This window comes from Argiope bruennichi, chromosome 3 (genome assembly GCF_947563725.1).
Source record: "Argiope bruennichi chromosome 3, qqArgBrue1.1, whole genome shotgun sequence".
NCBI classification, from domain to species: domain Eukaryota; kingdom Metazoa; phylum Arthropoda; class Arachnida; order Araneae; family Araneidae; genus Argiope; species Argiope bruennichi.
In genome coordinates, this window is record NC_079153.1 from 90,940,170 (window position 1) to 90,965,222 (window position 25,053).

Sequence of the window (25,053 nt, forward strand, 5' to 3'; positions counted from 1 at the left end):
TTGAAGCACTTACTATATTAAAAATATCTCAGAATTAAAGCAATTTTTATTTTAATTATTTCAAATCCATCTATAATTTATAGAAATTTAATATTTCAGTATTAAAAAATTCTTTATTTTTCAGTGTAAAATATAACTCTTATATATTGTTAATTGTGATAGTGCCCTTTTTATCAAAATTTGTAATAAAATAAATCAAATAAATGTAAAATAGAAAAAAAAATTAAAGAGACAAAAACTAGTTATTATTATATAAGGATTTTTGATTTAAACAACATAAGGAATATTGGAATGGACCTTTTTGGCAATTACGAAAATAAATGCAAATACACATGTGGAATAAGATCGATAAGAGATTTCTTTTTATGAATAAAACTTAGTCGATTTAAGAAAAATGTTGCAGTATGCAATTCTGAGCAATATTTTTAAAAATTTAAAATTGTCTTTTAATGAAAATAAATATAACTTGTATCAGATAAGATGTAAAAAAAACGTAAGTGTCTTTATATTTCAGAATAAACTAAAATGCGATATTCAGTAACAAGGTATGAGATTTGAACGGAAATGTAAAGATTTTTGAATTAGAAATCTTTCACGGGGGTGTTTACAATAGATAATTAAATTTTAGGAAATAAGTATTTATTTATATTTTTTCTCAAAGCCTCATTTCCATTCTATTAACAAAATATTTTACAATAAGACGTAAATGAAATGTAATACTTAAAGAAAATATTTACCTTTCACAGAGCATATAAAACTCATTTCCTTTCATTCCTTTACACGAACAGTATTTTAATATTTGAAATATCACAAAAAATGTGTTTTATAGAGATTTTATTTATATTTCAGGGAAGTGTATAGAATAAATTTTCAATAAGGCAATTATCGAAATTCTTTTGAAAGAAAGAAATTGTATAAGATTTATTTTAAATACATCCGGAAAAAATTAGTTATCAATGAAATACTTTAGAATGTTTGATTTTTGTGTGTCTAGTTATTTATCTATTCTATAATCTTTTTCGTTTCGTTTTGTGTATGAAGATTTAAATTTATATTCAGATTGATTTTTGTCTGCTGAAAAAATTGGTTTGGAATTGAATTAAATTCTTTTAATATTGATTGAATTGAATATGTTTTTCGAAGTCAAAAATGTACTTAAAATTTTTTTTGTTAAATAATTTTTAAAAATAGAATGATTTGGTATGTTTTTAATTATATTGAGAAATTTATGTTAGGAAAATATTTTCATTTCTGTAAATTGAGTAGGTAGTTTTGCGTAAGCAAAATTGTTTTTATATAATATTTAAACTCAATAAAGGCTTCGCATGTATATTTTTCCGAAGATGAGCAGAATTATTATTTATTTCAATTACATTTCTATATTCATATGTTCACTATTTTCAACATTTTTATTTAATTTCCTTTGCTTCTTGTTTGAAAAGATGGGATTTTATAATTGATTTTTTTTATTCGTTTTCTGACATATTCTAGTCTTTGTAATTTTCTGCAATTATGTTTTTTCAATGAAAATGTTATATTTAAAATTTCCTGAAAAGAATTATCAAACTTTAATTAAACTTATAATTAAATCAAACTTTGATTCAATGCTAGCAATGCCATTTGACAGTGTGTTTGCGAAAAAATGTATTTGACGATTAAAATGTCGAAAATAATTTAAGTAAAAATGCCATTGTCTAGTACATGATTAAAAATTATATAATATAATATAAATATATATTATATTTTTATTATATATTTAAATATATAATAAATATATATTAGATTTAAAAATGTTATATTTAAATTTTATTTAGTTTTTTTAAAATATATAATAAATATATATTTTAAAAAATTGTTTTAATTAAAATTCACAATTTGCTTCGGATTGCAGTATAGCTTTCATGTTATCAATGTTTTTCAATTTATAAATGGGCAGGAATTATTTGATAATAAAATATATTAAGTTCATTTATCAGTTTCTTATTCACGGAAAATTTTGTAGCAACTAGAAATATAAACAACTAGCATAAACGATATCAGTAATACTAAAGATTAATCAAAATTGTAGTTAATGTACCTTAATTTTAGTTAAATTCTTTTTAATAATCTCAATATGGTTAAACAGAAAAAAGATTATAATTTAGACAAGGTGAGTAATTGTCTAATGAACCCAAATTCTCGAGATTAATCTGTGGCATTTGCAAGACTATACAAGTTTGTGCTCTCATTTGATTTATAAGGATCATATATTTAACATATTTAAATCAAAATTTTGTGTCATTTAATTTCTGTTGATAACTTAGGATCAAGTTTTTAAATTTTTTTAAATGATAAAATGTAATTTTATGTTTTTAAGTTGCTTATAAATGAAGGAGAACTTTGTTTTTAGATTGGTGATTGATTCTCAAATCAATAAATGGCCTTGGTAGCTTTGTATTTAAATATTGAGAATAAATTCAAAATGTTTTGATAGTTTTCTACCATTTTATTTAAAAATTATTTTAACTTTTTTATATACAAGGTGATGAAGCTTACCTCAAAATTACTCGCAATTAAATGTTTTGTTGCTGTAGTTGTATTAAATTTAGCTACTTGAAACTTCCAATATATTTTAAATTAAAATCAATATAAATATTAATTTGGAAATTCGGATAAAGAGCTGATTATTGCAGATTAGCTCAGTACGAATTAAAGGGTGCCTCAAATTGCAATCCAACCGAGCTAAATAAGTCATCAGTCTAAACACCAATTGAAATCAACACACAAAATGAACTCTTATTCTTGTAAAAAATTATTTTGTATAATGATACATTTTTTTCAATATATGTACTTAAACAGAGTTATTTGAAATAAGAAAATATGTTTTTAGTATCATCAATCTAGATTTAATACATTTTTTAACAACTTATCATGTATTATTGCTATTTTTACTGGCATAAGAACATGTCCTCTCTGATTGATAATGATGGAAATCTTGCTATATTATCATTACCTTGGCATAAAATTTTGTCTTCACTTTTCTTTATTGTTTTATAACAGGTATATTGTCATTACAGTTTTATTTGAAAAATGAAATGCTTTTAAAATACACGATGCTATGGAATCAACAATGGATGGTAATTTACATTATCTCGATGTTTAACTTTACAATAACTTAAAATAATTGTGTAAATCGAGTATTTAAAATTCATTCTAGATCATACAAGAAAACGCAAAAAGCAATGTCTAGACTAAAATGTATATATATATATATATATATATATATATATATATATATATATATATATATATATATATATATATATATATATATATATATATATATATATATATATATATATATATATATATATATATATATATATATACAAGATATATATATTGCATTAAAATATTCTTGACTCTATTATCGATTTCTTTCTTTTTATTGCTTAAAACGTTTAATGTAAAGACGATGTCTAAGTTTTGTATAGTCCATTATATCGCCAGAATACTAATTATTTTTAACTCTGTTAAAAACTTATTTTTTAATATTCTTGATTCTAATATCGATTTCTCTCTTCTTATTGCTTAAAACTTTTAATGTAAAGATGATGTCTAAGTTTTGTATAGTCCATTATATCGCCAGAATACTAGTTATTTTTACTCTGTTAAACACATATTTTTTATATTTATAAATTTAATTTACATTTCTGAGCTGATATTTTAATAATGCAACATTCGGAAGTAATGCGTCAAGATACTATTTTTCTACTTCCTGCTATCATTTCAAATATTTCATCAATATACCATAAATTTCAAATTCGGATTTTTTATAAAAATAAAATTTAAAATGTATTTATATATTATTATAAATGTATATATAATTATATACATGAAAATTACAGACTTAGCGATTTATTATTTTATTATTTTCCATCAAAAACTGAGAATCGTCTGCTATTTAATTTTTCTTTTAGTGTTCTTCTGGAATTTATAAATATATTTTGGCAACAGCGTCATCAACTGTATTGTTGTTCATGACACATTTTAATGTTCCTATAAACTTTTCAACTAAATAAGGAACTAAATGATTGTACCTGCGAAATATTGCGAGCTTTATTATCGAATCCGGTTTAATTATGAATAATTTTGAGGGTAAAGCAATTAAGTATAAAAGATCTCGTAATTTGACCATGGTTAAAATTATGAAGCTTTCATCTCTACTCTCGCGTAGCTTCGATACTTGACGCTAAATCTAAGTAATGAACTATTTAAGGGCTTGACATAACTGAGTATACATAAACAATCCAGAATTGACCAGCATTTCACGGATTTCGAGGTGAGTATTGCAGATTGCTCTTAAGTGTGCTTACTTTATTATGCAAAATCGAATGACCCCTTCTTATAAAAGACTATGTTTAATACTGATTGCTATTATTAATTTGTAATTTTGATTAATACTGATAATAGGAAAAAATGCTACATTTGATTTTTTCTGCATTGTTTTTGAAAATGTCATATTATGGCATGCTCATGTATATTTTATTCTAAATTAGAACCTAATCAGTGCAAATGCTTCACTTATTACTTATTTATTACTACACAATAGCTATTAAGACTAATGATAACCAAACTGACATTATTTTAAGAATCAATTTCAGTTAATCTAAAATGTAATTATTCTTATAAATCTTTGGCTCTAATGACCTTATTTTCAAGAAAGCTTGGGAAACTTTAATTTTACACGTCTGTTTAAAGATATTTGAATAAACTGCGAAACTGGCAATGGGTGTGGTACTTAAAAAAATAATGAGCAAAACCCCATTCTGGAAGAGTTCACTTTTTAATTTTATGGTGAAGTATTATATACATACCTTTAATAACATGCATCGAATCTGTATAATCTGGATTGCACATTGTATCACACAAACAACTAACTTTAAATCTCATTTATAAGTAACGCGTAACATTGAATAGATTTCGAAAGACGCCAGTCAACCCCAATTTACATCAAAGCCGGAAAACAAGGGGGGCGGGAGGAATGATTACAGAAGGACAGGAGAAACATCCTTTGAACGAAATATTCTTTGAGCATGGAATGTCTCTTGAAGTCCAAAGAGCTGGCTGAGATGTCTGCCCTACACCGAGACAAAAATGAACTCTTCCGCAGTGATGAAGAACCAAACTCCTCTGGGGGGAGGTTGGAAATTACAGCTTTAGGATGTCGTGATGAGCGTGAGTGTAGTCTTTGATATGATTTGAGACGATCCATTCTCAACTTCCAGTCTCTCAGCGCAATCACCTGTTAAAGGCCACTTGGAGTTCCTGCGCGCACAACGAAGGCTCTGTCCATCCTCCATCAAGCGCCAGAGCGCACAGTCCGTTTGATTGAGGTTAGGTTCACGTTCATCACCACACAGTGAAATGGCACATAAGGAGCAATGTGAAACTCGCCGCTAGGACGCTGGGGTCAGGGAGCCGAGCGCTGTCGCTCAACACTGCAATGGAAACGAAAGATTGATTAGAATTCATCGGAAAGGAAATTCATTGATTAGTTGCAAAGAATGATTAATTACAACTTTTCGCTTTGGATTGACTTTTTAACAGTGGCTCCTATTTTTTTTAAGGAGGAACAATTGCAATTACCAATATTCAACAATTCTAGTTAGACTAATAGAAACAATGGAACAAAAAGGAGCTTGCTTTGCCATAGAATAATATCGTTCTTTTATGTTTATAGATTATGTAAATACTCCAGTTATTTATAATGTTATTAAGGTGTACGTACACACTGGAATTTTTTTAAAATTTTAACTTTAAAAATCCAGTTTTTTTACCGTTGGTCCTTAATATATGCTTGTACTCATTTTAGTGAAAAAAATACCATATTACACTAATTATAAATTAATTAATATTTGATGAGCTAATTAGTATTTTTTAAAACTTGACATCTTAAATTTTAATTTGTACAGACACACAATTTTAATTTGGAAATTATGCCTAATATTAGTCTTCATGCTGTCTGCCTCAATCAAGTTCTAAAAATATATAGTTTTTTTTAACTATCTTTCATGAACGAAAAATAGAAAAAAAAGCGAGATTTTTTCTGTAATTTTTATTTTTACATAGCTATTAAAACTTTATTTCTATAGATATAACTTTCATTGAGGCACAAAACATCCACTGTTTTATACAGATTATTTTGATATATAAATAATTGTATTTTGTTAATTTTTTGTTGAGTTATGATTGTTTGAATGAAGCAACATAGTGGAAAAATATCATTCTTCATAAAATGAGTTTAAAAAAAAATGAAACTAGAGTTTTTAGTGTAAGTACCTCAAGAAAAATAATTAAAACTCAAGAAATATTACGAATATTGACAACATCTTAGTATCGTTTGAAAGCTAACGGATCAGAGAACGTTTTAAAGCAATAAAAAATATTCAATATTTTGAAAGATTTTCGAAGTTTCAAGTGTGTATGTACACCTTAAGTTATATCACTATTTAAATGTAAATTTGCCAAGATACATTGAGATCACTTGCAGATGAAAGCCATAAACTTAATTCATATTCATATTTCTTTTTATTGAGGAATCATCAACAGTCTCTGCAACTTTTAGGTTGATTCGACTCTTTTATAGAATAAAATTAAACATTTTCAAAAAAAATTCGTAAGTATTAAAAATATATCATGTTAAAAAATAAATTATAATAAAAAAGCTTTTAATAAAGTTTATAAAATATTATTGATGAATTTAACCTAATCACAATTTATTGTTAGTTTCTTTGATGCAAGAATGTCATTGATACATTGCTGTCTCTCTCTCTTTTCTACTTTCTCGTGTACGAAGTACAAAGAAAGTAATCGTCAAAAAATTTCGACTTTAGATTTTGACGAAGCTTTATGTATCAGACTCCTTGAGTTCGAAAAACACATTTTTGGAAAATGTCCGTCTGTCTATATGTGACAAAAAATCTACAAATGTAGTGTAGGGCACTTATACCACATTTGTAGAAATTTGTAGAATTTTAAAGAAATTTTTAAGCAAATACCGTACAGAGCAAGTCTGTCCATCCGGCAGTCCGAATATATGTTAACAAGAAAACTACAATACGAAGTGAACCAAATGGACAAAATTCGGTACATATATTTAAAATCTATAGTTTAGACACCTATCAAATTGAGCATAATTCCCCCCCCCCCAGTGCTTTACCGTCCGAAGGTCTGTACTTTCAACGTGATAATTCAAAAACGTAGTGTCTTAAAGGCATCAAATTCGGCATATAATTCTGTGTCTACAATTTATGTCATAATTTTATGATTACAATGTATGTCATAATTTTGAGACTAAGTGTAGTTCTGCGTGAAATTTTTGTTTCAATCGGATGGAAAAACACGTCCAAAAAACAAATTTGGGATACTATTAACACTATGCTAAGCATTAATCGCCCCCCCCCAAAAAAAACATGCCTATTATTACACAATAGATTCAATAAAATCGCTAAATTCAGGCCAAAGGTTAATATTTCGTAACTATTGCATGGCGCCAAAGCCATGGAAGGCGTTCTAGGATGAGAGCTTTTTTTTTTTATCAGTATGCGAAAAAGTATTGGAGAAATCACTCCTGCTAGTTTTTTTCTTGTCCCGTGCTTTATTTATAATTATTACTTTATGTCATATTTTTGCATATGTTAAATAAACCAAAATAATCTCTTATTAAAAGTTTTATTTTCTCTTGACTTTACTTTTTTCACTAATTCTGCTTTGATTAAAGAAAATTTTTAACTCATACTTTTAGAAATTTCATGGGATAAGAGGATGAAGATAATTAATGATTCTTATTATTGAATAATGAAGAAATTATTTACTTTTAATCAAAACTTTTCTATACAATTAAAAGAATTAGGAATATAGTGAAAATGGTCTACGGATTAAGCATTCTCTGCACATGTTTTTTTTTTTTTACTTTTGAAAAAAAAAACAGCGATAGTAATAAAAATCAATTATAAGAAGTGAATCTGGAAGTGATTTCTTCTTCCATTTTTTCCTTATTCCAATTTTAATTTGCCTTCCAAAAAAGGGGGCAATCATGTGCATAGAATATTCTTTTCCTAATCATGTTTAGCAACATGTATTCATTCGAAGTATTTTATGAATTTGAAATTATTATTAATCTTTTGTCCACCCAGCATATGTTTTGGTACAAAGACATATAATAAATTTGCAATCATTCGAATGTATTTAATCCAATTAATTAATTTTACGACTTTAGAAACATCAATTAGTTTCAAAACTATATCTCATAAGACCCATCCTAGAGATTCATTTTTGATAAAATCAGATCGAAAAGTTAAAAAAAAAACAAAAACAAAAAGCTCTTAGTTATGTAATGGACTTTTCTTATCCATAAGAAAATAATTGCATCATATTTGTTTCTGAAAAAAAGTTCATACAAACGTTATGAACTTTTAATTAATGGAATTCTTTCATAATATAACAAGTTATAGCATAATCCTCCATAATAATTTTTAAAGTATAGCTAAAATGAGTCAACTCCTCTCTGCTATAGCATCCTGGGTAATTAAATAACAGCCTTCATGGTAGCATTGAAGGGCGAGGTAGGGTCTTAATAGCCGGCGGGAGTACAACCTATTTCACAGGAGAAATGCCCTGATATCAAAATTGAGGTGACTCGATCCCACATCTTATTTTATCCAACAGGGTAGCGAAAACAAACCACTAAAGCAATTGCTCATTTGTTGACGACGATGTTTGATTGCCTTTGCCCTTATATTTCCAAAAAGATATTAATATAGTAATTCATGAAATAATTTTTCTATTTTTCTTTAAATATAACTTTTTCAAATCAAATGACGTGTTTTTTTTATTTTCTAACGAGTTGAATAAGGAATTTCACTATTAATACTATAAAGCGCGAAATATAAGTAAATGTTTTACTTATATAAAAATATTATTAGCTCTATAAATCAAGAACAATAAGTAAATAGAAAGCTTTTCTTTCTCTATTTCTTGTCGCTTCTATCTGCTCTCACTTCATGGAATGTATATAAATACTATTTTTAATTATTTTTTAATATATATGCTGTTTGGATTATCAGATACAGTCGACTTTTTTGTTTATTTTTACATATTTTGCTATATTATAAAGACTTCACATGTTTTTAATAATAAATTTTGTACCTAAATAATCATTACGCTTGGTTGACCCTTAGTGATCCATTTTTCTTGGAATGAAAAACAGACCAATGAATCTTCAAATTATACCAATGTTATATATTATATCAATAAATCTTTATATATATATATATATATATATATATATATATATATATATATATATATATATAAGCAATAAATATTAATAAACAATAATCACTTACTTTTATGAGGAATTAGTTGACACGAAAGCAATTCATAAAACTTCTTGCTTATATTTTTATGTCTGCGACGGAACAGTAAATAAATTCGTCAGGTATTAAAAATTGTAATTCTTGCATTTTTTATGATGTTAAGTTAAACTTTCATTCATTACAGTCCCCAAGATGCACTAAATTTAAAACAAAAAGCTGAAAAGGCCATTAAGAAAAATTTCGACAATAACACTTTTTAAAATGACTCTAAAAACTGCCAGTCTAAGGAAATTAAATGTGTTTTTTCTCATCTTTTTTACAAATATTTTTTGTTAAATGGCGTTGGAAATAATCCGAGAGGTTCAGCAGTCTGTTAAATGTATTCTTGCTTTCTCAGAAGAAGCGGTGTTCTTTAGGAAGAAGAAAATGATGCCCCATTATTATTGAATTCAATGTCCTCATTTTCTGTTCGAATAAAATATTGCTCCTACACAAGGTTAATTAAATATCTTTCATATATAGGGTGTTCACTCTGAAAGTAGAATTATTTCTAAACAATTAGGGATAGATAGATATTTTCAATAGGAAAAATTCTCGAAATGACATAAAGAATAATTAATTATATTTGAGTCATGAGTATATATTTTCTTTAAAAATTACGATATTCATATTTTTATACATTCCACTTATCCCATCAAGGGCACCTCAGATATGGAAGTGATAAACTTTCAGTGGGACGGTAGTGACGGTTTGGGGTTGGTTAATCCCTACCAATTGCGGGCTTTGCCTCCTACAGAAGGGGTTGTACCTTTGCCAGTGATGGTCCTTAGGAATCAACCATAGTTTCCGATAATATTGTTGCGGCATCCAGTGTGGTATTTACTACCCCCTACTGATGATGAGATGTGCTTCCTACGGGAGGGGTTGTACCGTGACCAGTAATAATCCTTAGGATTCAACCATAGTTTCCGCCAATGTCATTGCGGCATCCGGATCCTTCAATTTTTTTTGTATGGCTAAGGGGGAGCTGGAGTTGCTAGTTTGAGGTTATAAATTTCTCCCATTCTTTTAATCAAATTTAATAAAATAATTCAAACATACTAACATTTTAAACGAAAAATAATTTCACACTTCTTTAGTTGATATTGAAGACTTGAAGAAGTATTAATAGGACTTGAATATCTTTATTTTAGATAATTTTAGGTCTTCGAACAAATTTTGCTCCGTTGATTGCTTGAAAATAAAGAAATTCAAAAATTCGTAGTTTTGTCAATTTTAGTTTTATAAAAGTGGAGCTTTCTTTGTTTAAAATGTTAATATGACAAAACATTTTATGAAGATCACTAGGGATAGGTATTGTATAAGATTATTTCAGAATTTCATTTATTGATTCAAATAGCAAAAAACAATTTTTTAACATCTTTTCGATTATTTTTCCAATTTCTAAATTTATGTCTAACTCATCTTTTTCATGGAAATACATGGCATTTTCTCAAATCAATAGTAAAATTCTCAAAAATGGAATTTAGCCAACGATTTTTTTAGTGTTTCCTTAAAAATAGATCCTTCAATTATAAAAGACCATATCTCGGTAACAATATTTAATAAGCCTTCATGTCTTGAAAATTCGATCCTATACAAACATTGATAACTTTTAAAAAAAATTCCTCAGATTTATTAAAATTTGTAACACATAGTTCGATCTTTATGTGCAGCGGTTCTAGAACAACCGATTATATCTGAATATCAGCAACCATTCTGTCGGTCTAATTCGGCATATTCTATTGGCAACTCCATGAGATTTTCAGGATGATATTTATAGCAAGATAGAGGAGAAATTCTCTCTATTTTGCTGGTAGCCTCCACTGTCTATGAACTTTGGTTCCTTTTCAGTTTGCCGTCTCCTGGTACCAATAGTCAGTCTTCAATATTATTGGCAGCCGATGTATTTGCATGTGCATCAATTCATATTGTCACGTAGGTACTCTAGTGTGAAACTCAATGACACACAAGAAGTAGAGCTAAATCAATTTATTAACTCAACTCTGAACTCAGAGATTGACAGATTTTCTGCTTTTATACTAGCAGGGAAAGTTCCAGAATATTTTTCTGGAGACAGTAAGAAATGTCTAGAACACTTATCTGGTAAACTAAAGAAATGTCCAGAATCTTCTGGAACATGAAATAATGGAAAACATGAAATTAAAAGAAATTAAATGTTTACACAGACTGTGAATCTCATTGTCACTAGCGGGATTCGAACTTACGATCACTTGATTAAAAGACCAGCGCTATGACCATTCGGCCATGGAGAGTCGACTGCCGCTTTTCAATACGGCAATATAAGTAGACCAATATTAATCACAATATTTCAGTTGAAATTAATTATTTCTCTTTGTAAATAAATATTTTAATTTTAACCTATCAGCGTCTCCTGATTATATAGAAGTCAAATCATACATCATACTTTCAACCATTATATAGCAGCTCAGTTAATAGAGATCTCGATTAATAGTGATCCGGATAATGGGCATTGATTTTTAAAATTGCCCACATTTTTAAATCAGCTTGTATTTGTATGAATACTTTTGTATGTATAAATGTATTTATGCTTAACGTCAAATTTTTACCCAAAGTTTATTAAATTTCCAGAAATAGCCAATAAGTTTTTTTAAATATCTGCATAAAAAAGTGCCTTCCGTGATTGAACAAGATTCATCTTAATAATCATTCTAAGAAATAATCACTGACTTAACTCCAGCCATGAATCCTCTCCAACTGCTTTGTTTGTTAATGACACACAAGTGTTCCCCAGTGTCCCCCAGTTAACTTCTACCCAGCCCAAGACCCAATCCTCGAATATTATTTCGAAGGCAATCCAGCTCGTGAGCCTATAATTTTCGACTAACGAGCTGCCGCAGAGCAGAGCCCTGAAATCTGATCTAATATGAATCTTCCGCGATGATAAGGCAACACGATTTTAATCTTGGAATTCAAATTCCGAAGAGCTTTCTATTGCTTAAATCAACAAGGCCCAAGCACCGTAAATCCAATTTACGTCCTTAGCGTGGAGGAATGCCAGTGTATCCCAGTCTCCGAGATTAGTCTTCCTAAGGGAGACAGCCGGATTAATAAAGTATACATAAAATGTTCATTAATGTCTAGGAATGGTAATGGAATTCAGAGTCGACTGTCAAAACTCCGCCTTGGATTTTGATTTTAAAACGATACTGGGGGCAGCAGTGCTGTTCGTTTGACGAGTAGATTAAAATTAGAATCGAGTCTTCCGGAGATTCGTCAGGGACAATCTGTGTTTGGAATTCAGTGATTGTGAGATGTGGTGTACTTAATTGATGATAACGTGTCAAGGTGAGGCATTGTTTTACAGAATGTCGTAGGGTTGTCCGGAGGAAGTTCGGGTCAATGCAAATAGATTATGAATCTTTTTTTCTTGTATTGGTATCTGTTAGAGTAACTCTGTTTAAATTGTTTTAAACTTATATCTGTGGGCCAAATTTAACTAGAAACAATACTAAAAGTAATGTTTTGATATTCAAAAATCCATATTAGGGCTAAGGATAAATGTTTTTGCATATTGTTGAATATGAACGATATGAATAAGTGATTATAATAATTATATATAAGCCGGCTTCCTGGCATAGGGGTAGCGCGTCTTCCCCCTGACCTGGGCGTCCTGGGTTCGAGTCCCAGTTCGGGCATGGTTATTCTTCATCTGTGTTCTAGCTGTGAGGTGCGAAAATGGGACCCCTGTAAAAAGGGGTCGTGCAAGCGAATGTGTGAGTTTCATCTTCATATGAGCTAGAAGTCAGACTTCTGTCCTCGGTTGCCCAGGGGTCTTTACCCTCAAAAGCTATTGAACACTCTTTCCGTGGTAAAGCGGACACAACATCATCATCATGATATGAAACATCTTAAATTTTACATTGAATTATCGTAGAATGAATAGAATTATTCAACTTTTCTTAGCTCATACTGTGGGCCAAATTTAACTAGAAACAATACTAAAAGTAATGTTTTGATATTCAAAAATCCATATTAGGGCTAAGGATAAATGTTTTTGCATATTGTTGAATATGAACGATATGAATAAGTGATTATAATAATTACATATAAGCCGGCTTCCTGACATAGGGGTAGCGCGTCTTCCCCGTGGCCTGGGCGTACTGGGTTCGAGACCCAGTACGCCCAGGACTCATCTGTGTTCTATCTGTGAGGTGCGAAAATGGGACCCCTGTAAAAAGGGGTCGTGCAAGCGAATGTGTGAGTTTCATCTTCATATGAGCTAGAAGTCAGACTTCTGCCCTTGGTTGCCTAGGAGTCTTTACCCTCAAAAGCTATCGCACACTCTTTCCGTGGTAAAGCGGACACAACATCATCATCATGATATGAAACATCTTAAATTTTACATTGAATTATTGTAGAATGAATAGAATTATTCAACTTTTCTTTGCTCATACTATGAGTTCCGCTAGATGTTATGACAAAATAAAATAAAATTCCGCATGTGAGTAGTTCCTTGGTTTCTATGGCTGTACAATAATCATATATTAATGATTACCAATCCATTGTTGCTAATGGCGAAAGGCAAATCTCTTTAATTTTCCATACATAAGCTGGGTTCTGCTTTGATGGTCCATATTACTATCTTCGCTGTTCAGTCAGATGATTTTACCAGATGCTCAAGTAACGGGTGGAGGTTATTTTATATCCTTCCTAGACAACTAAATCGATGTATTGATAAGGAAGTTCCTCCTTCTGTTGGCTATTTAATAACCGGATTATGTTCTTTTTCACTATTGGGCTGAATATAGGGCATGAGAAGGATGCCTGATATAGACCCATTCCTAAAACCATTGCTAATAGATTTTAGTTCTCTTACTCTGCTATTATGGCAGAGAGGCCATTCAGTACTTCATCTGCTAAGGTATAAGTGGGGTTTAATCGTTATATTAAGCAACGTTTGTGTGTAAGTTTTCGTGTTATAGCTTTACTTTACACTTGGCCCTTGAGCTTTTAAATATTTGCGTACATTTTCAAAGCTCACACATTTTTCACGATTTCTTAAAGATCTATGAAATAGTAATATTTATAAATTTATATCTTACTTATGCAGTTGTATCAGAGCGATATTTTTTATTTTATATAATTATAATATATAAAAATGTACAATTGGATATGCATACATAGTTATAGTTATATAATTATAATACATAGTTATTTCTGCCTTTTGATTTGACTATCGTGTGAACTCCATTAATATACAAAATGAACCAATATAATATTTTATATATATATATATATATAAAATTTAGAAATTCTAAAAAGAAAATTTTTGATACAAAAATTTGTATGTAAAAGCAAAAAATTTAAAAATATCAGATAGTGATTGAAAATCTTTTAGTAAATTAGAGTAGCGTTTGCATTTATAGTGTATTTTAATTTTTATTGGATTAATGATTTAGAGCTTTCTTTCTTATGATATAATGCAGATTTTTATAAAATAATTATTTTTCCTTTATAGATTATATTGAAAAATTATATAGATTATAATCAAGATTTCGATCTTTCTTTCTTATGATATTCATTGTGACTTACAAGTCTAAAACTTAAATAGGAATCGAACGTATTCACTATGGCAATACAATGCCTCTCCCCTTGTATAAAACCGCCTGACTTTCTACCACTTTATATACATATTCTAAAGAATCATATCAAATTTCGCCTTTGAAGAAAATTGCCTTCTATTAATTTCAAGATTTCTAAAAATTAAAAAATTCGAACTCATCATCTATATGTTTAATAATCGGCAAGAAAATGAAATATCCCAGTTCATGTTAATGATCTTATTCAAAGATGGTATTAACATAAACCATCTATGTTCAAATTAATTGTTATTATCTTATGATATTTTTATTTTCTGGCTTTTAATTACTTTATTTAATAAAATTTGGATATCAAAGCAAAACCGTAAGACTCCGAGATTGTAAAGAAATACTTTAGGTAAATTGAAATTTTAATTATACTTATAATAAAATTTTAATAATTGTAGTTTTAAATTTCAAGGACTGTACGGAATTTCATATTTCCATCATGTCTTCATTTTTCTAAAAAATTCCCAGAATTTTGATGAAATTTTTAACCTACGTTTTGCTACATTAATGAAAGGGCATATAAAAACCTTTTCAATTTTTTTCAGTTTTTTATTTTTTTAATTATTTTATATAAATAAAACGAATCTGATATTAGTATTCCTGAGATAAATTTACAGAACACGACACATCAACGAAAATAAAATTTTAGCTTATTAGTCAAATTCTATAAAATTATAAATATATTTTAACTTCATTGGGAACAATAACTGATTAAAATTTCAAAATCGTAGTGTAGGAGAAAGAGAGAGAAAATCATTTATAGGAGTGTATCAATACAAATTTTAAACATGTGAAGTTAAATAAAAACCTTCACTAATACTTAACTATGCCTTATTAAAAATTATTCATAATTAATTCAGTAGTGTTTGAAAAAAATGATCAAATGTCTCTCGCATTTATATAAGGATTTTAAACAGAGCATAGAATCTTCTAAAAGAAACTCTAGATCTCGTTTCCTAATGATATCATATAAATTCTTGTATTTTCCAGAAACTTTATTTTTGTCATCAAATGGTCGCTAAAGTCGAGGCTCATTGACTTGGCTTTCATGAATAATATCGTTAAAATATCCTTATTATGAGATTTAAAACAATTGGAACTATACACACATTTTTATTAATATTGTACGATATTTCAAGGCGCAGTTCTATATTTTAAATCACGTGCAATAACTTAACTATATTGTAGAAAATTTTGTGCTTCTAGATTCTGCACGATTGAAATAAAGGGATGTTTTTTTCCTCTTGATTACTTCAACAACTAAGGAACTGCAATTGATGAAAACTAGAAATTGATCTATAAAATTCAATGAAACCGAATTTTCTATATAAATATTGTTACAAAATTTCCGGGGTTCGTTTGGATAGTGGAAGTTATATGGTGTGAAGAACGCTCAAGCACCCGGCGGCAGTAGAAAATAAAACAACGACGTTTATTTACACGAAGACACACAGGACAGCACAAAGACGACAACTATATACAGCACAGAAGACGATTATCTTCAGCCGAGACGTGCAGCATACACAGCAGCATACAAAACAGCATAAACAGCAGCATACAACAGATTCTACTGCAGGCAGTAGCACACAGCTTAGTTCAGCACTAGCTTCACTCCGTCGCTGCTCCGCTTATCTCTGGAAGGCCAGTTCTTTACCGTCGGTTCCGATTACGACGACCTAGCAGCTGCGACCGCCTCCTTTTATAGGTCCCAGGAGGCGGGGCTAGAAGCCTCTCAACCAATCAGAAACGTCCGAGGCGTAACTCGGTTCCTACTGGACGGATCGGGAAAATTCCCGATGTTTCGGGTATAATCTATTTTCGCCAAAGTCGCCAAATTCGTCGCCAAGTTGTCACCAAGCTCCGGGACCTCCGACGCGACACACGGACTCTGTCCAGTATAGATGACTGTAAAACATTCTTTCCGATGGTGGAACCAACTATGCTGGGAAGCAGCATTACAGATTCGTAACAATATAAAAGAAGGCAAATGCAGAGTTATCAAATTCTATATAATTCTCAAAAACATTTATTAAACTTTCTATTGATTTAAATGATATATACAAGATATTCAACTTTGCATACCATCAATTAAAAAAAATGTCATCAAAATCTGTCTCTACAAATGAGCCGAATTATTCAATAACTTTAACATTATGAATATTAATTCTAGTAATTACCAGGTCATATTATGATTGGCTGCATTAAACAACTCCATGATCGACAGCAGGAAGGGCGATTCCTTCTGAAATTTGTTGCTAAGACCTTCCAACAAGCACTCAGTGGGTTATTGCTTAAGCTCCGGCCCACGCTTTGAAAGATGAAAGGCATAGATCACGAGTATAAATGCTTCATTACAACAATTGATTCCATTATATGCCTACTGCCGGGTAAAATCTCTCACTAATGGGGGGAGTATTGTGTCTACAATAATACTGCAGATAATAATCTTCTTAACGAGGGGGAGAGTGCACTGGGAGATTAACTAGAAGGGACAGGGCAGCGTTTTCTCCACAGAGCAGGGCAGACGCTGGGCTTAAATAAGTTCGGGTTGTATAATTGTAAAGAGATTGCCGAACTGTGACCGGTATTGTTTACTGAGAAGAGATCTTTCAGCAAATGAATTACTAATTATAAAATCTTTCATTTTTAGTTTTAAAGTAGGTATTGATGTATCATTCTTATGTGAAGTGGGTTGAGTTCATTGTATAAGTGGAGAAAATGAAGTTTTGTTTGCAAGACGATGACTTTAATGTGAACCGTGTCAGAATTGACCTATTCTACTGAGATGAAATAAGTGAAATGTAAGAACTTTATGGACATCTAAGTAAGATACATTTAGATTATGTGACAAAAGTAGAGAAATAACTATAGAGGAAATGAAAGCTTTTATTATAATTTTAGAACTGTAAGTTTATCTGTATTTCATCTGCTATCTGTATTTTCAGTACGTTTCAAAATAGGTAATTAATTGTATGTGCTTTCAAGATAATTTAGATTCTAATTTCGATAGACAAGGTGTATTCCTTTGGACATAATAACAATAATTTTTGTCTTACTTTCTGAAAGATACTATTTCATAAAGATACTAATCGGGCTTAATTTAAAAAAAAAATTAAATGTTCTTTATAGATAAACAAATCTTTTGTCACTTGGATTCTGATAAAGTCTGACTATAATGTGAATGTCAATATAAACAAAATATGTCATTGTGCCAAAGTTATTGTCATTACAAATGACGTTTTATTTATACTTTGAAACAAAGACCAGAAAAAAAACTCACAAATAAGACTTCTTTGGATTGTGGACAGTTAACGAAGGCTTCCTGCTTCATTTTAATGTAAAATTTTACAGTACGTCAGATAGCTTTTTCCCAACTATATATTTAGGATATAATATGAAATTATTGGGTTTTATAAAATAATATGTATTCTGAAGCCTGGAAGATAAAGTTTAAAATATGCAATAAAATATGCAATTTTAATTCAGCAGATAAACAAAAAAAATCACAATTGCTCATTTATATATTATTTTATATCATATTTTAAATTTTAGTACAGGGCAGTTGTATCATAGAAGACTGTGTCCAATTAAAGATTATAATAAGAAACTACTTTAAATGATATAATTTTGGAGCAGTGATGTTTTTCAATATGATGAATTTTGTTTGTTCTGTTGTTTATTTTGCATTAAAATTGATGAGCGAGTGCCAGTTCAATTGTTATCTTTATAATCTGACATTATTTGAAGTTACGGTGTCGGTTTACGAATAGATCTTATGTTTCTTCAAAACATTTGACTGATAATACTAAACTAAATTAATCTGAGGAATGAAAGTCAAAACAAATCAGTTTAAGTGATAGGTGTAGGGAAGAAACTTCAAATTGCTACAATGTGCAATTATATGGCAAATTTTCATAAATATTTCAAAAGGAAAGAAGAATCCACTTACATAACATTACCTTTTCATATCTGTATAAGAATTACTTTTCGGAAAATATAACTTGAAGTGAAAGAGATATCAAAGACAAGACGACAAGACACAATCCGTCTGTCCTCCTGTTGTCTTTCTTTTATATATATATATATATATATATATATATATATATATATATATATATTTAAATATATAAATAAATAAAATTTATGCCCTGATATCGAGTTAAATATATTTTAATATAGATTGGTAGACTGTCAATAAATTGACGGATTTCGATGAAAATTTTATGCGGATCTGTTCAGTAGATGCTGAAATTTAATATTCCTATCTGATTATCTGATATTGGGTCAGGTCTATGTTTTGTGAATGAATTTTTTGCTAAATCTGATAAATCTGCAAATTTGGAATAAAGAATATATACCAAATTTAATTCATCTAACTCAAAGTGTCTGAGTAATCATGTTTACAGGCAGTGAGGCATGGTTTCAAAAATGTTTCGGACTTAGAGAGATCTGAAGTCTGGAGATTCGTCAAACGCATCATTGAAAGTTCGACGCTTTCAATACATTCTCATTGTACATTTCATATATAAAAAAGTCTAAAAAAAGTAATTTTTAGTTCGAAACATTGAGGCAAGATACTATTTTTTGATTTGTTTATCCTTGGATTATTTTTTAAAATTTACTCTAAATTATAAACAACATTAATGTGCACACATTCACACAAAAAATATATTTAACATCATCGCAATGCATATAGTGCATGTGTTTAAGCATACCTTTGGAACTCATGAGAGTATTGTAAAAATTATTAACAAATATTTAGAAAATTTGGTTAAAATAAAAAAAAATGTTAAAAAATAAAATTACTATCATTAGAATGCTAATTTTTATTTTAAAATAGCTTAAAAATGTGTTCTGTTTAATAAAGCACTCTAAAATATAGAGCAAAATATTTAAAAATTCGACAAATTTTGAATAAAAAATGAAATAAAGATTTACAAAATCCTTTTTATAAGGAGCATCTGCTACTCAACGACAATACAATGCCAACAAGGCGTAACTACCATATTTCGTAACTTCTGATCCAACCCGATCTGCCAGTGGCTGGTTTTACGTAACTTTTAATTTTGCATATCATCATTTACAGTTAGCATCGTAGTTAAAATTAAAAGTTTTAAAACTAAAAGGATTTGAAGTAAGGAATAGAACAGTGGCAGATCGAATTAAAAAAAAATGGAAATGGTGCAGGTACCAGTTTGATGACTTTTTGCGAGGACAAACCTTCGGTGCATTTGTTTATTTTATGCTGACAATTATAACAAAGAAGTGAAAAAAAATGCTATTTCTCGGACACATTTTACCTAGCTACACAACTGAATAGGAGAAAAAAATAAACAAATTCATTAATATTAGCATATATTCGGAAATAACAATATTTATTCTATTTTTCACGACCAAATGATGCAATTGTATACGAATAATTATACATCAGGGAAACAGACAAAAGCGAGTTGAATTAATTCGAATTATTTTTTCAAACTGCGCTCATTTCTCCTGGAGTAATTTTCATACTATTTATATCCTTTATTAAAGATCGATATAAGCAACTGTAAAATAATTTCACGTTCTTATTTCATCGGATTACAAACAGTATTTTGTTCTAAATTTATTCAGGCTGTATGTTTGAAGCGAATTAAAATATTTCCTCTTTTTGTGTAGTAAATGATCAAGAGATAGAGACATCATAAAGTTTCGATTCAGTCAGTCACCAGTGCAGGTGCCAATGATATAGATAATTTCTGTTAAAGGTTTCGAAATCGTTTGATGCGAAATGATTCCATATTTGAATAAAATAACAAATATTTTTTACATTTTTAAATGAGATTCATATATACAATGAAATAGAATTATTTATTTAATTTATTCGTTATATTATCCAATGGTATCCCAAACAAAGAGCATAATCCGCATTTAATTTATTTGGAAATCATTATAAAATTAATTAAAAATTTTTATTATTTAATTTCTTTTTGTTAAAGTTAATCCTGAATTATGGAATTAGCTGCTTTAATAAATTGCTGGGTGATTTAAAATGTTATTTCAAAGTATTAATACATGACGATAAAATATATAAGCAATAATTTAAATTTAAGATTATCATTTTTTTTTGTTTCTGGACTGAATTGAGTTTTATACTCAAATAATTATTTCATTGTATTTTCTCGTTTCTCTGAATTTAATCTTAATTACTTTACGTAACGTTTTAAATGAACAATTAAAGTATCTAAATTGATTTAAAGATAATTCAGAAATGCATTACTGATTTAATTGTTTACTCTAAGAAATTTAATTTTTTTTAGATTTCCATTTCTTATAAGCAAAATTGAACCAACTGCGAAAATACAAAAACGTAAAAAAATGAATACTTAGAAACTAAATCCTGAAAATAATGGAGATTTTTTTCATTTTGAAATAGTTTATCTTATTTTGTGTTAATAAAGTAAAAAAATAGTTTATGATAGAAACCAGATATTTCTGATGAATTACTTATTCATTTTTGAAAAATATTAGGTATACTTTTTGTTATAATTTGTTGTAAAGTAACTATTTTAAATAATTTCGTGCATTGATTCAATCTAAAATACTTATGGTGGACAAATTTATCATGTCACTATATTTAACCATCAAATAGTTCAGTTGCTTTTTACAATTTATTTTATTGCATAGTTTAAGTATTTAATTTTATTAGTAAATATATTTTTATATATGGAGTATAATTATATTTGAAATATATTATGCAGAATATAAATATTTCTTTTTTACTATGTGATGAAAAGTCAGTAAAATCATTTTTAATAAATTTTAATTTCAAAAATAAATAAGTAAATAAGTGCATTAGTCTACTAAAATGGAAAGAGCCTCATTGTCATATTTTTCATTTTTTTGCGAATAAAACAACATTTTAAACATTATTCCTAGCAAAAAATTGTAAACTTATCTTCAGTATATTATTTTTTAGAATTTAATTTATTTTTAAGTTCCCTTATTTATATGATCTTTTCAAATACTTTAGTCGCATATATATATAAGCAGTGGAATTGTTCATGACTAATAATTAATTAATTAATTTGATATAATATAAGTAAAAAACATGATTAAAATTCTAGGAATTATCATAATCCGTTGTTTAGTTCGTAACCATATTTTGATGGAAATAATAAAAGTTTGTTTTAATATTTGTGAAAATTTAGAATTTTGTGGTTATAAATCATTATTGTTACCTTTAAAATTATTAACAAAATTATTATTACCTTTAAATTGTATACAGTTTCTTTCTCCAACTTTTATTTAACGACATTAACTTTAAACAAAAGTAAAAAATATTTATATCAGGAAATTGTTTTCCTTTTTTCCCAAAAATATTTTACACAAATACTTTAATACAAAGGCAGTTCAAATAAAAAAAAATAAAATAATTTCAAACAATGGATTTTTGATTTAAGTGCAGTTTAAGAATGGCAGGAAAATCATTTACGCGGTACACAACAGAAAGAAAATAAATAAGGAAGTTCTTCGAGTCTCAAATTTGAAACATAGCAGCATAATAAGGCTTTAGATATTATTTATCTATCTTTATTTTACATTTTTAAAACTTACCATTAATTTTATGAAAATTAACTAGAAATTAGAAAATATATTAATTTAGATAAAAAGTAGCGTTGAACCTTTATCTGTACTGTTTTTTAAGAAATGTCAAATCTAAAAGTTTTGCTTTATAATTATTCCTAACTGAATAAATATATAAATTTCATACTGAATATGGAATAAATAATTAAATTGATAACTAATCCAATTGTAAATATAATTCACTGTATAATCAATTTATCAAGCATTCAATTTATATTAATATAATCCATTTTTTTTTGTATGAATCATAACATTTTAACGATATTCGCAATGAAAAGAACATTCCATATTTTTTCAAGGTAAAATATTGTACCTATAGCTACCAAATTTGACAAATAATTTAGTATGTATTCAGTATTTTTTTAAAAATTTTAAGTGTATTTTTTATTAAAAAGTAAACTGATTTTAGATGGTTTTTCAGGATAACTTCAGTATATTACACACTGAATTCTTACTCTGAATACTCTGCACAGAATTCTTTTCTACTCTTTTAAAATGCAAAAATAAACTTTACAGGAAATTTCACTTTATTTCCATTGATTTTTTTCTCTGATTTAAAAAAAAAATGACTAATTCTTTTAAGTGTATTTTACTTTTCATTGTTTCCTCTACTAGATTTATGTTCACAAGCATCTCAATGATATTAAGCATATTTTTAGAGCGCACGTTATCGCTGATATATAATTACCAATAAATTTTAAAAGTAAAATAAATTTAGACAAACCAAACCTAAAACATTAACATGATACAATATTTCCAATTCGACGTTCAAATCTGTTTTGAATTTTTCTTTTATTAAAAATTGAACCTGAAGACATGGAATTAAGCACTTCATTACACAAGCAGGATCATCGTTCAGTGCTTACCTGTAACCGTGAGCATTTTCTCTGCTGATACTGTCTGGAAGGAGGGTGCATCCGCCGATATCTCGCATTTGTAGGTTCCCGCCGTGCTCACGTCCACATCCTGGATGTAAACCGTGCCGTTGCTCGAACGTCCCAGCTGGAACAAGAAATCGTACAGATTCAAGTTTATACATAATGGAATATTGGCGTGACAGGAACATGCGGGTTCAATCACGGAAATGCCTGCTCGCATTTGCATTGTTTGAATTTCATCCATACGACAGGTATACCTTTCGCATGGATTCATGCGTGATTTCGCTGCCTACATTTCTGAACGCTTGAGTTATGCATTATGGGAAAGTTCTAGGGATAATAAAGACAGATTTGTATAATTTAGAATGTGCTCTGTAGATGACACTAGCCAACAGAAAAGAGAATGGCTCAGTGCACGATAATTAGAGCGCTTGAGACTCTGAATGCTTGGAAATCATCATGACCTGTGGTGCAATTTCAGCAATATTATCTATACTCATTTTGTAGATAATATTTTTATATAGTCATGGCAGAAGTAATATTTAAAATTTAATACATTAAAAAAGGCAACAAATAAATTAAGATCTCTAAATAATTCACGTTAAAATTTATGGGTTCAAAAATTACAATATATGGTGTAAACATAGTCATGCATCACAATATTACAAGGCTTCCATAAGAAATTATCAAAGCGCTTCGTCGAAAACATCAATAGCGATAAGGAAATTGAAATTTAAGACCAGCATTTCCAAAGAATGCTAAGTGACCTCGCCATCTCCTGCATGTCTAGCACATTACCTTATCTTCGCCACCGACTTGACTGAGTTTGCTGAAATTCATAATGCAAAAGCTTTTTCTTCATAATTTTTTCCCAGTGTTATTATAAATTGTCATGTTTTAAGTAAATACTCGGTTTTTCTTGCACAACCACTTACTAAGGGATCTCACTGCCTTTACTATATTCATCTGTTATGTCTGGGGGTTAAGAACCTTGAGTTCAAGCACTCCATGTCACTTCCCTCAAATAGGAAAAAAAGGTGTCATAACCTGAAGAGAGTTATCGTCTTTAGATGATGCTTGGGAATAGGGGCAGCACATCTTCCCCGTGATCTGGATATCCCGGGATCGAGTCCCGGTTTGGGCATGGTTGTTCTTCTTCTGTGTTCTATCTGTGAGGTGTGTGAATGTGCTCTCCTATAAAAAGGGGTTGTGCAAGCGAATGTGACTCAAGAAGCAGTTAAGTCGTTCTCGTGGCCCTAGTGGCTGCTACTGAAAAAACAAGAGACGCTCACTCGGCTTAAATCGATTGACCGATCACTGTAAGCGGACTTGTAAAGTGCCGTAAGTCAGAACACAGCAACAACAGATGATGCTTGCTAGCAGAAAAGAGAATGAATCCAAATACGGATATAGAATGTGCATTGATAATACAACGTTATTATCAATGCAGATTTACTTCACTCATCTTCTAGATCCCATATATATATATATATACAAGATTAATCATATGAAGCACAA

At 29.0% G+C, this 25,053-nt stretch overlaps 1 protein-coding gene across 2 annotated transcripts in view; it reads right to left on the minus strand.

Moving 5' to 3' along the window:
* Nucleotides 1-4,806: 4,806 nt before the first annotated feature.
* LOC129963831 (uncharacterized) overlaps nucleotides 4,807-25,053 on the minus strand; it is a 267,493-nt gene continuing 247,246 nt past the window's right edge. For both annotated transcript variants that reach the window (XM_056078404.1, XM_056078405.1), the window contains exons 3-4: nucleotides 23,524-23,659; nucleotides 4,807-5,480 (exon numbers count right to left, since the gene is read on the minus strand). In XM_056078404.1, coding sequence (XP_055934379.1) covers nucleotides 5,392-5,480; nucleotides 23,524-23,659 — 225 coding nt within the window. In that variant the 3' untranslated portion in view covers nucleotides 4,807-5,391. The remainder of the gene's footprint in view (nucleotides 5,481-23,523; nucleotides 23,660-25,053) is intronic.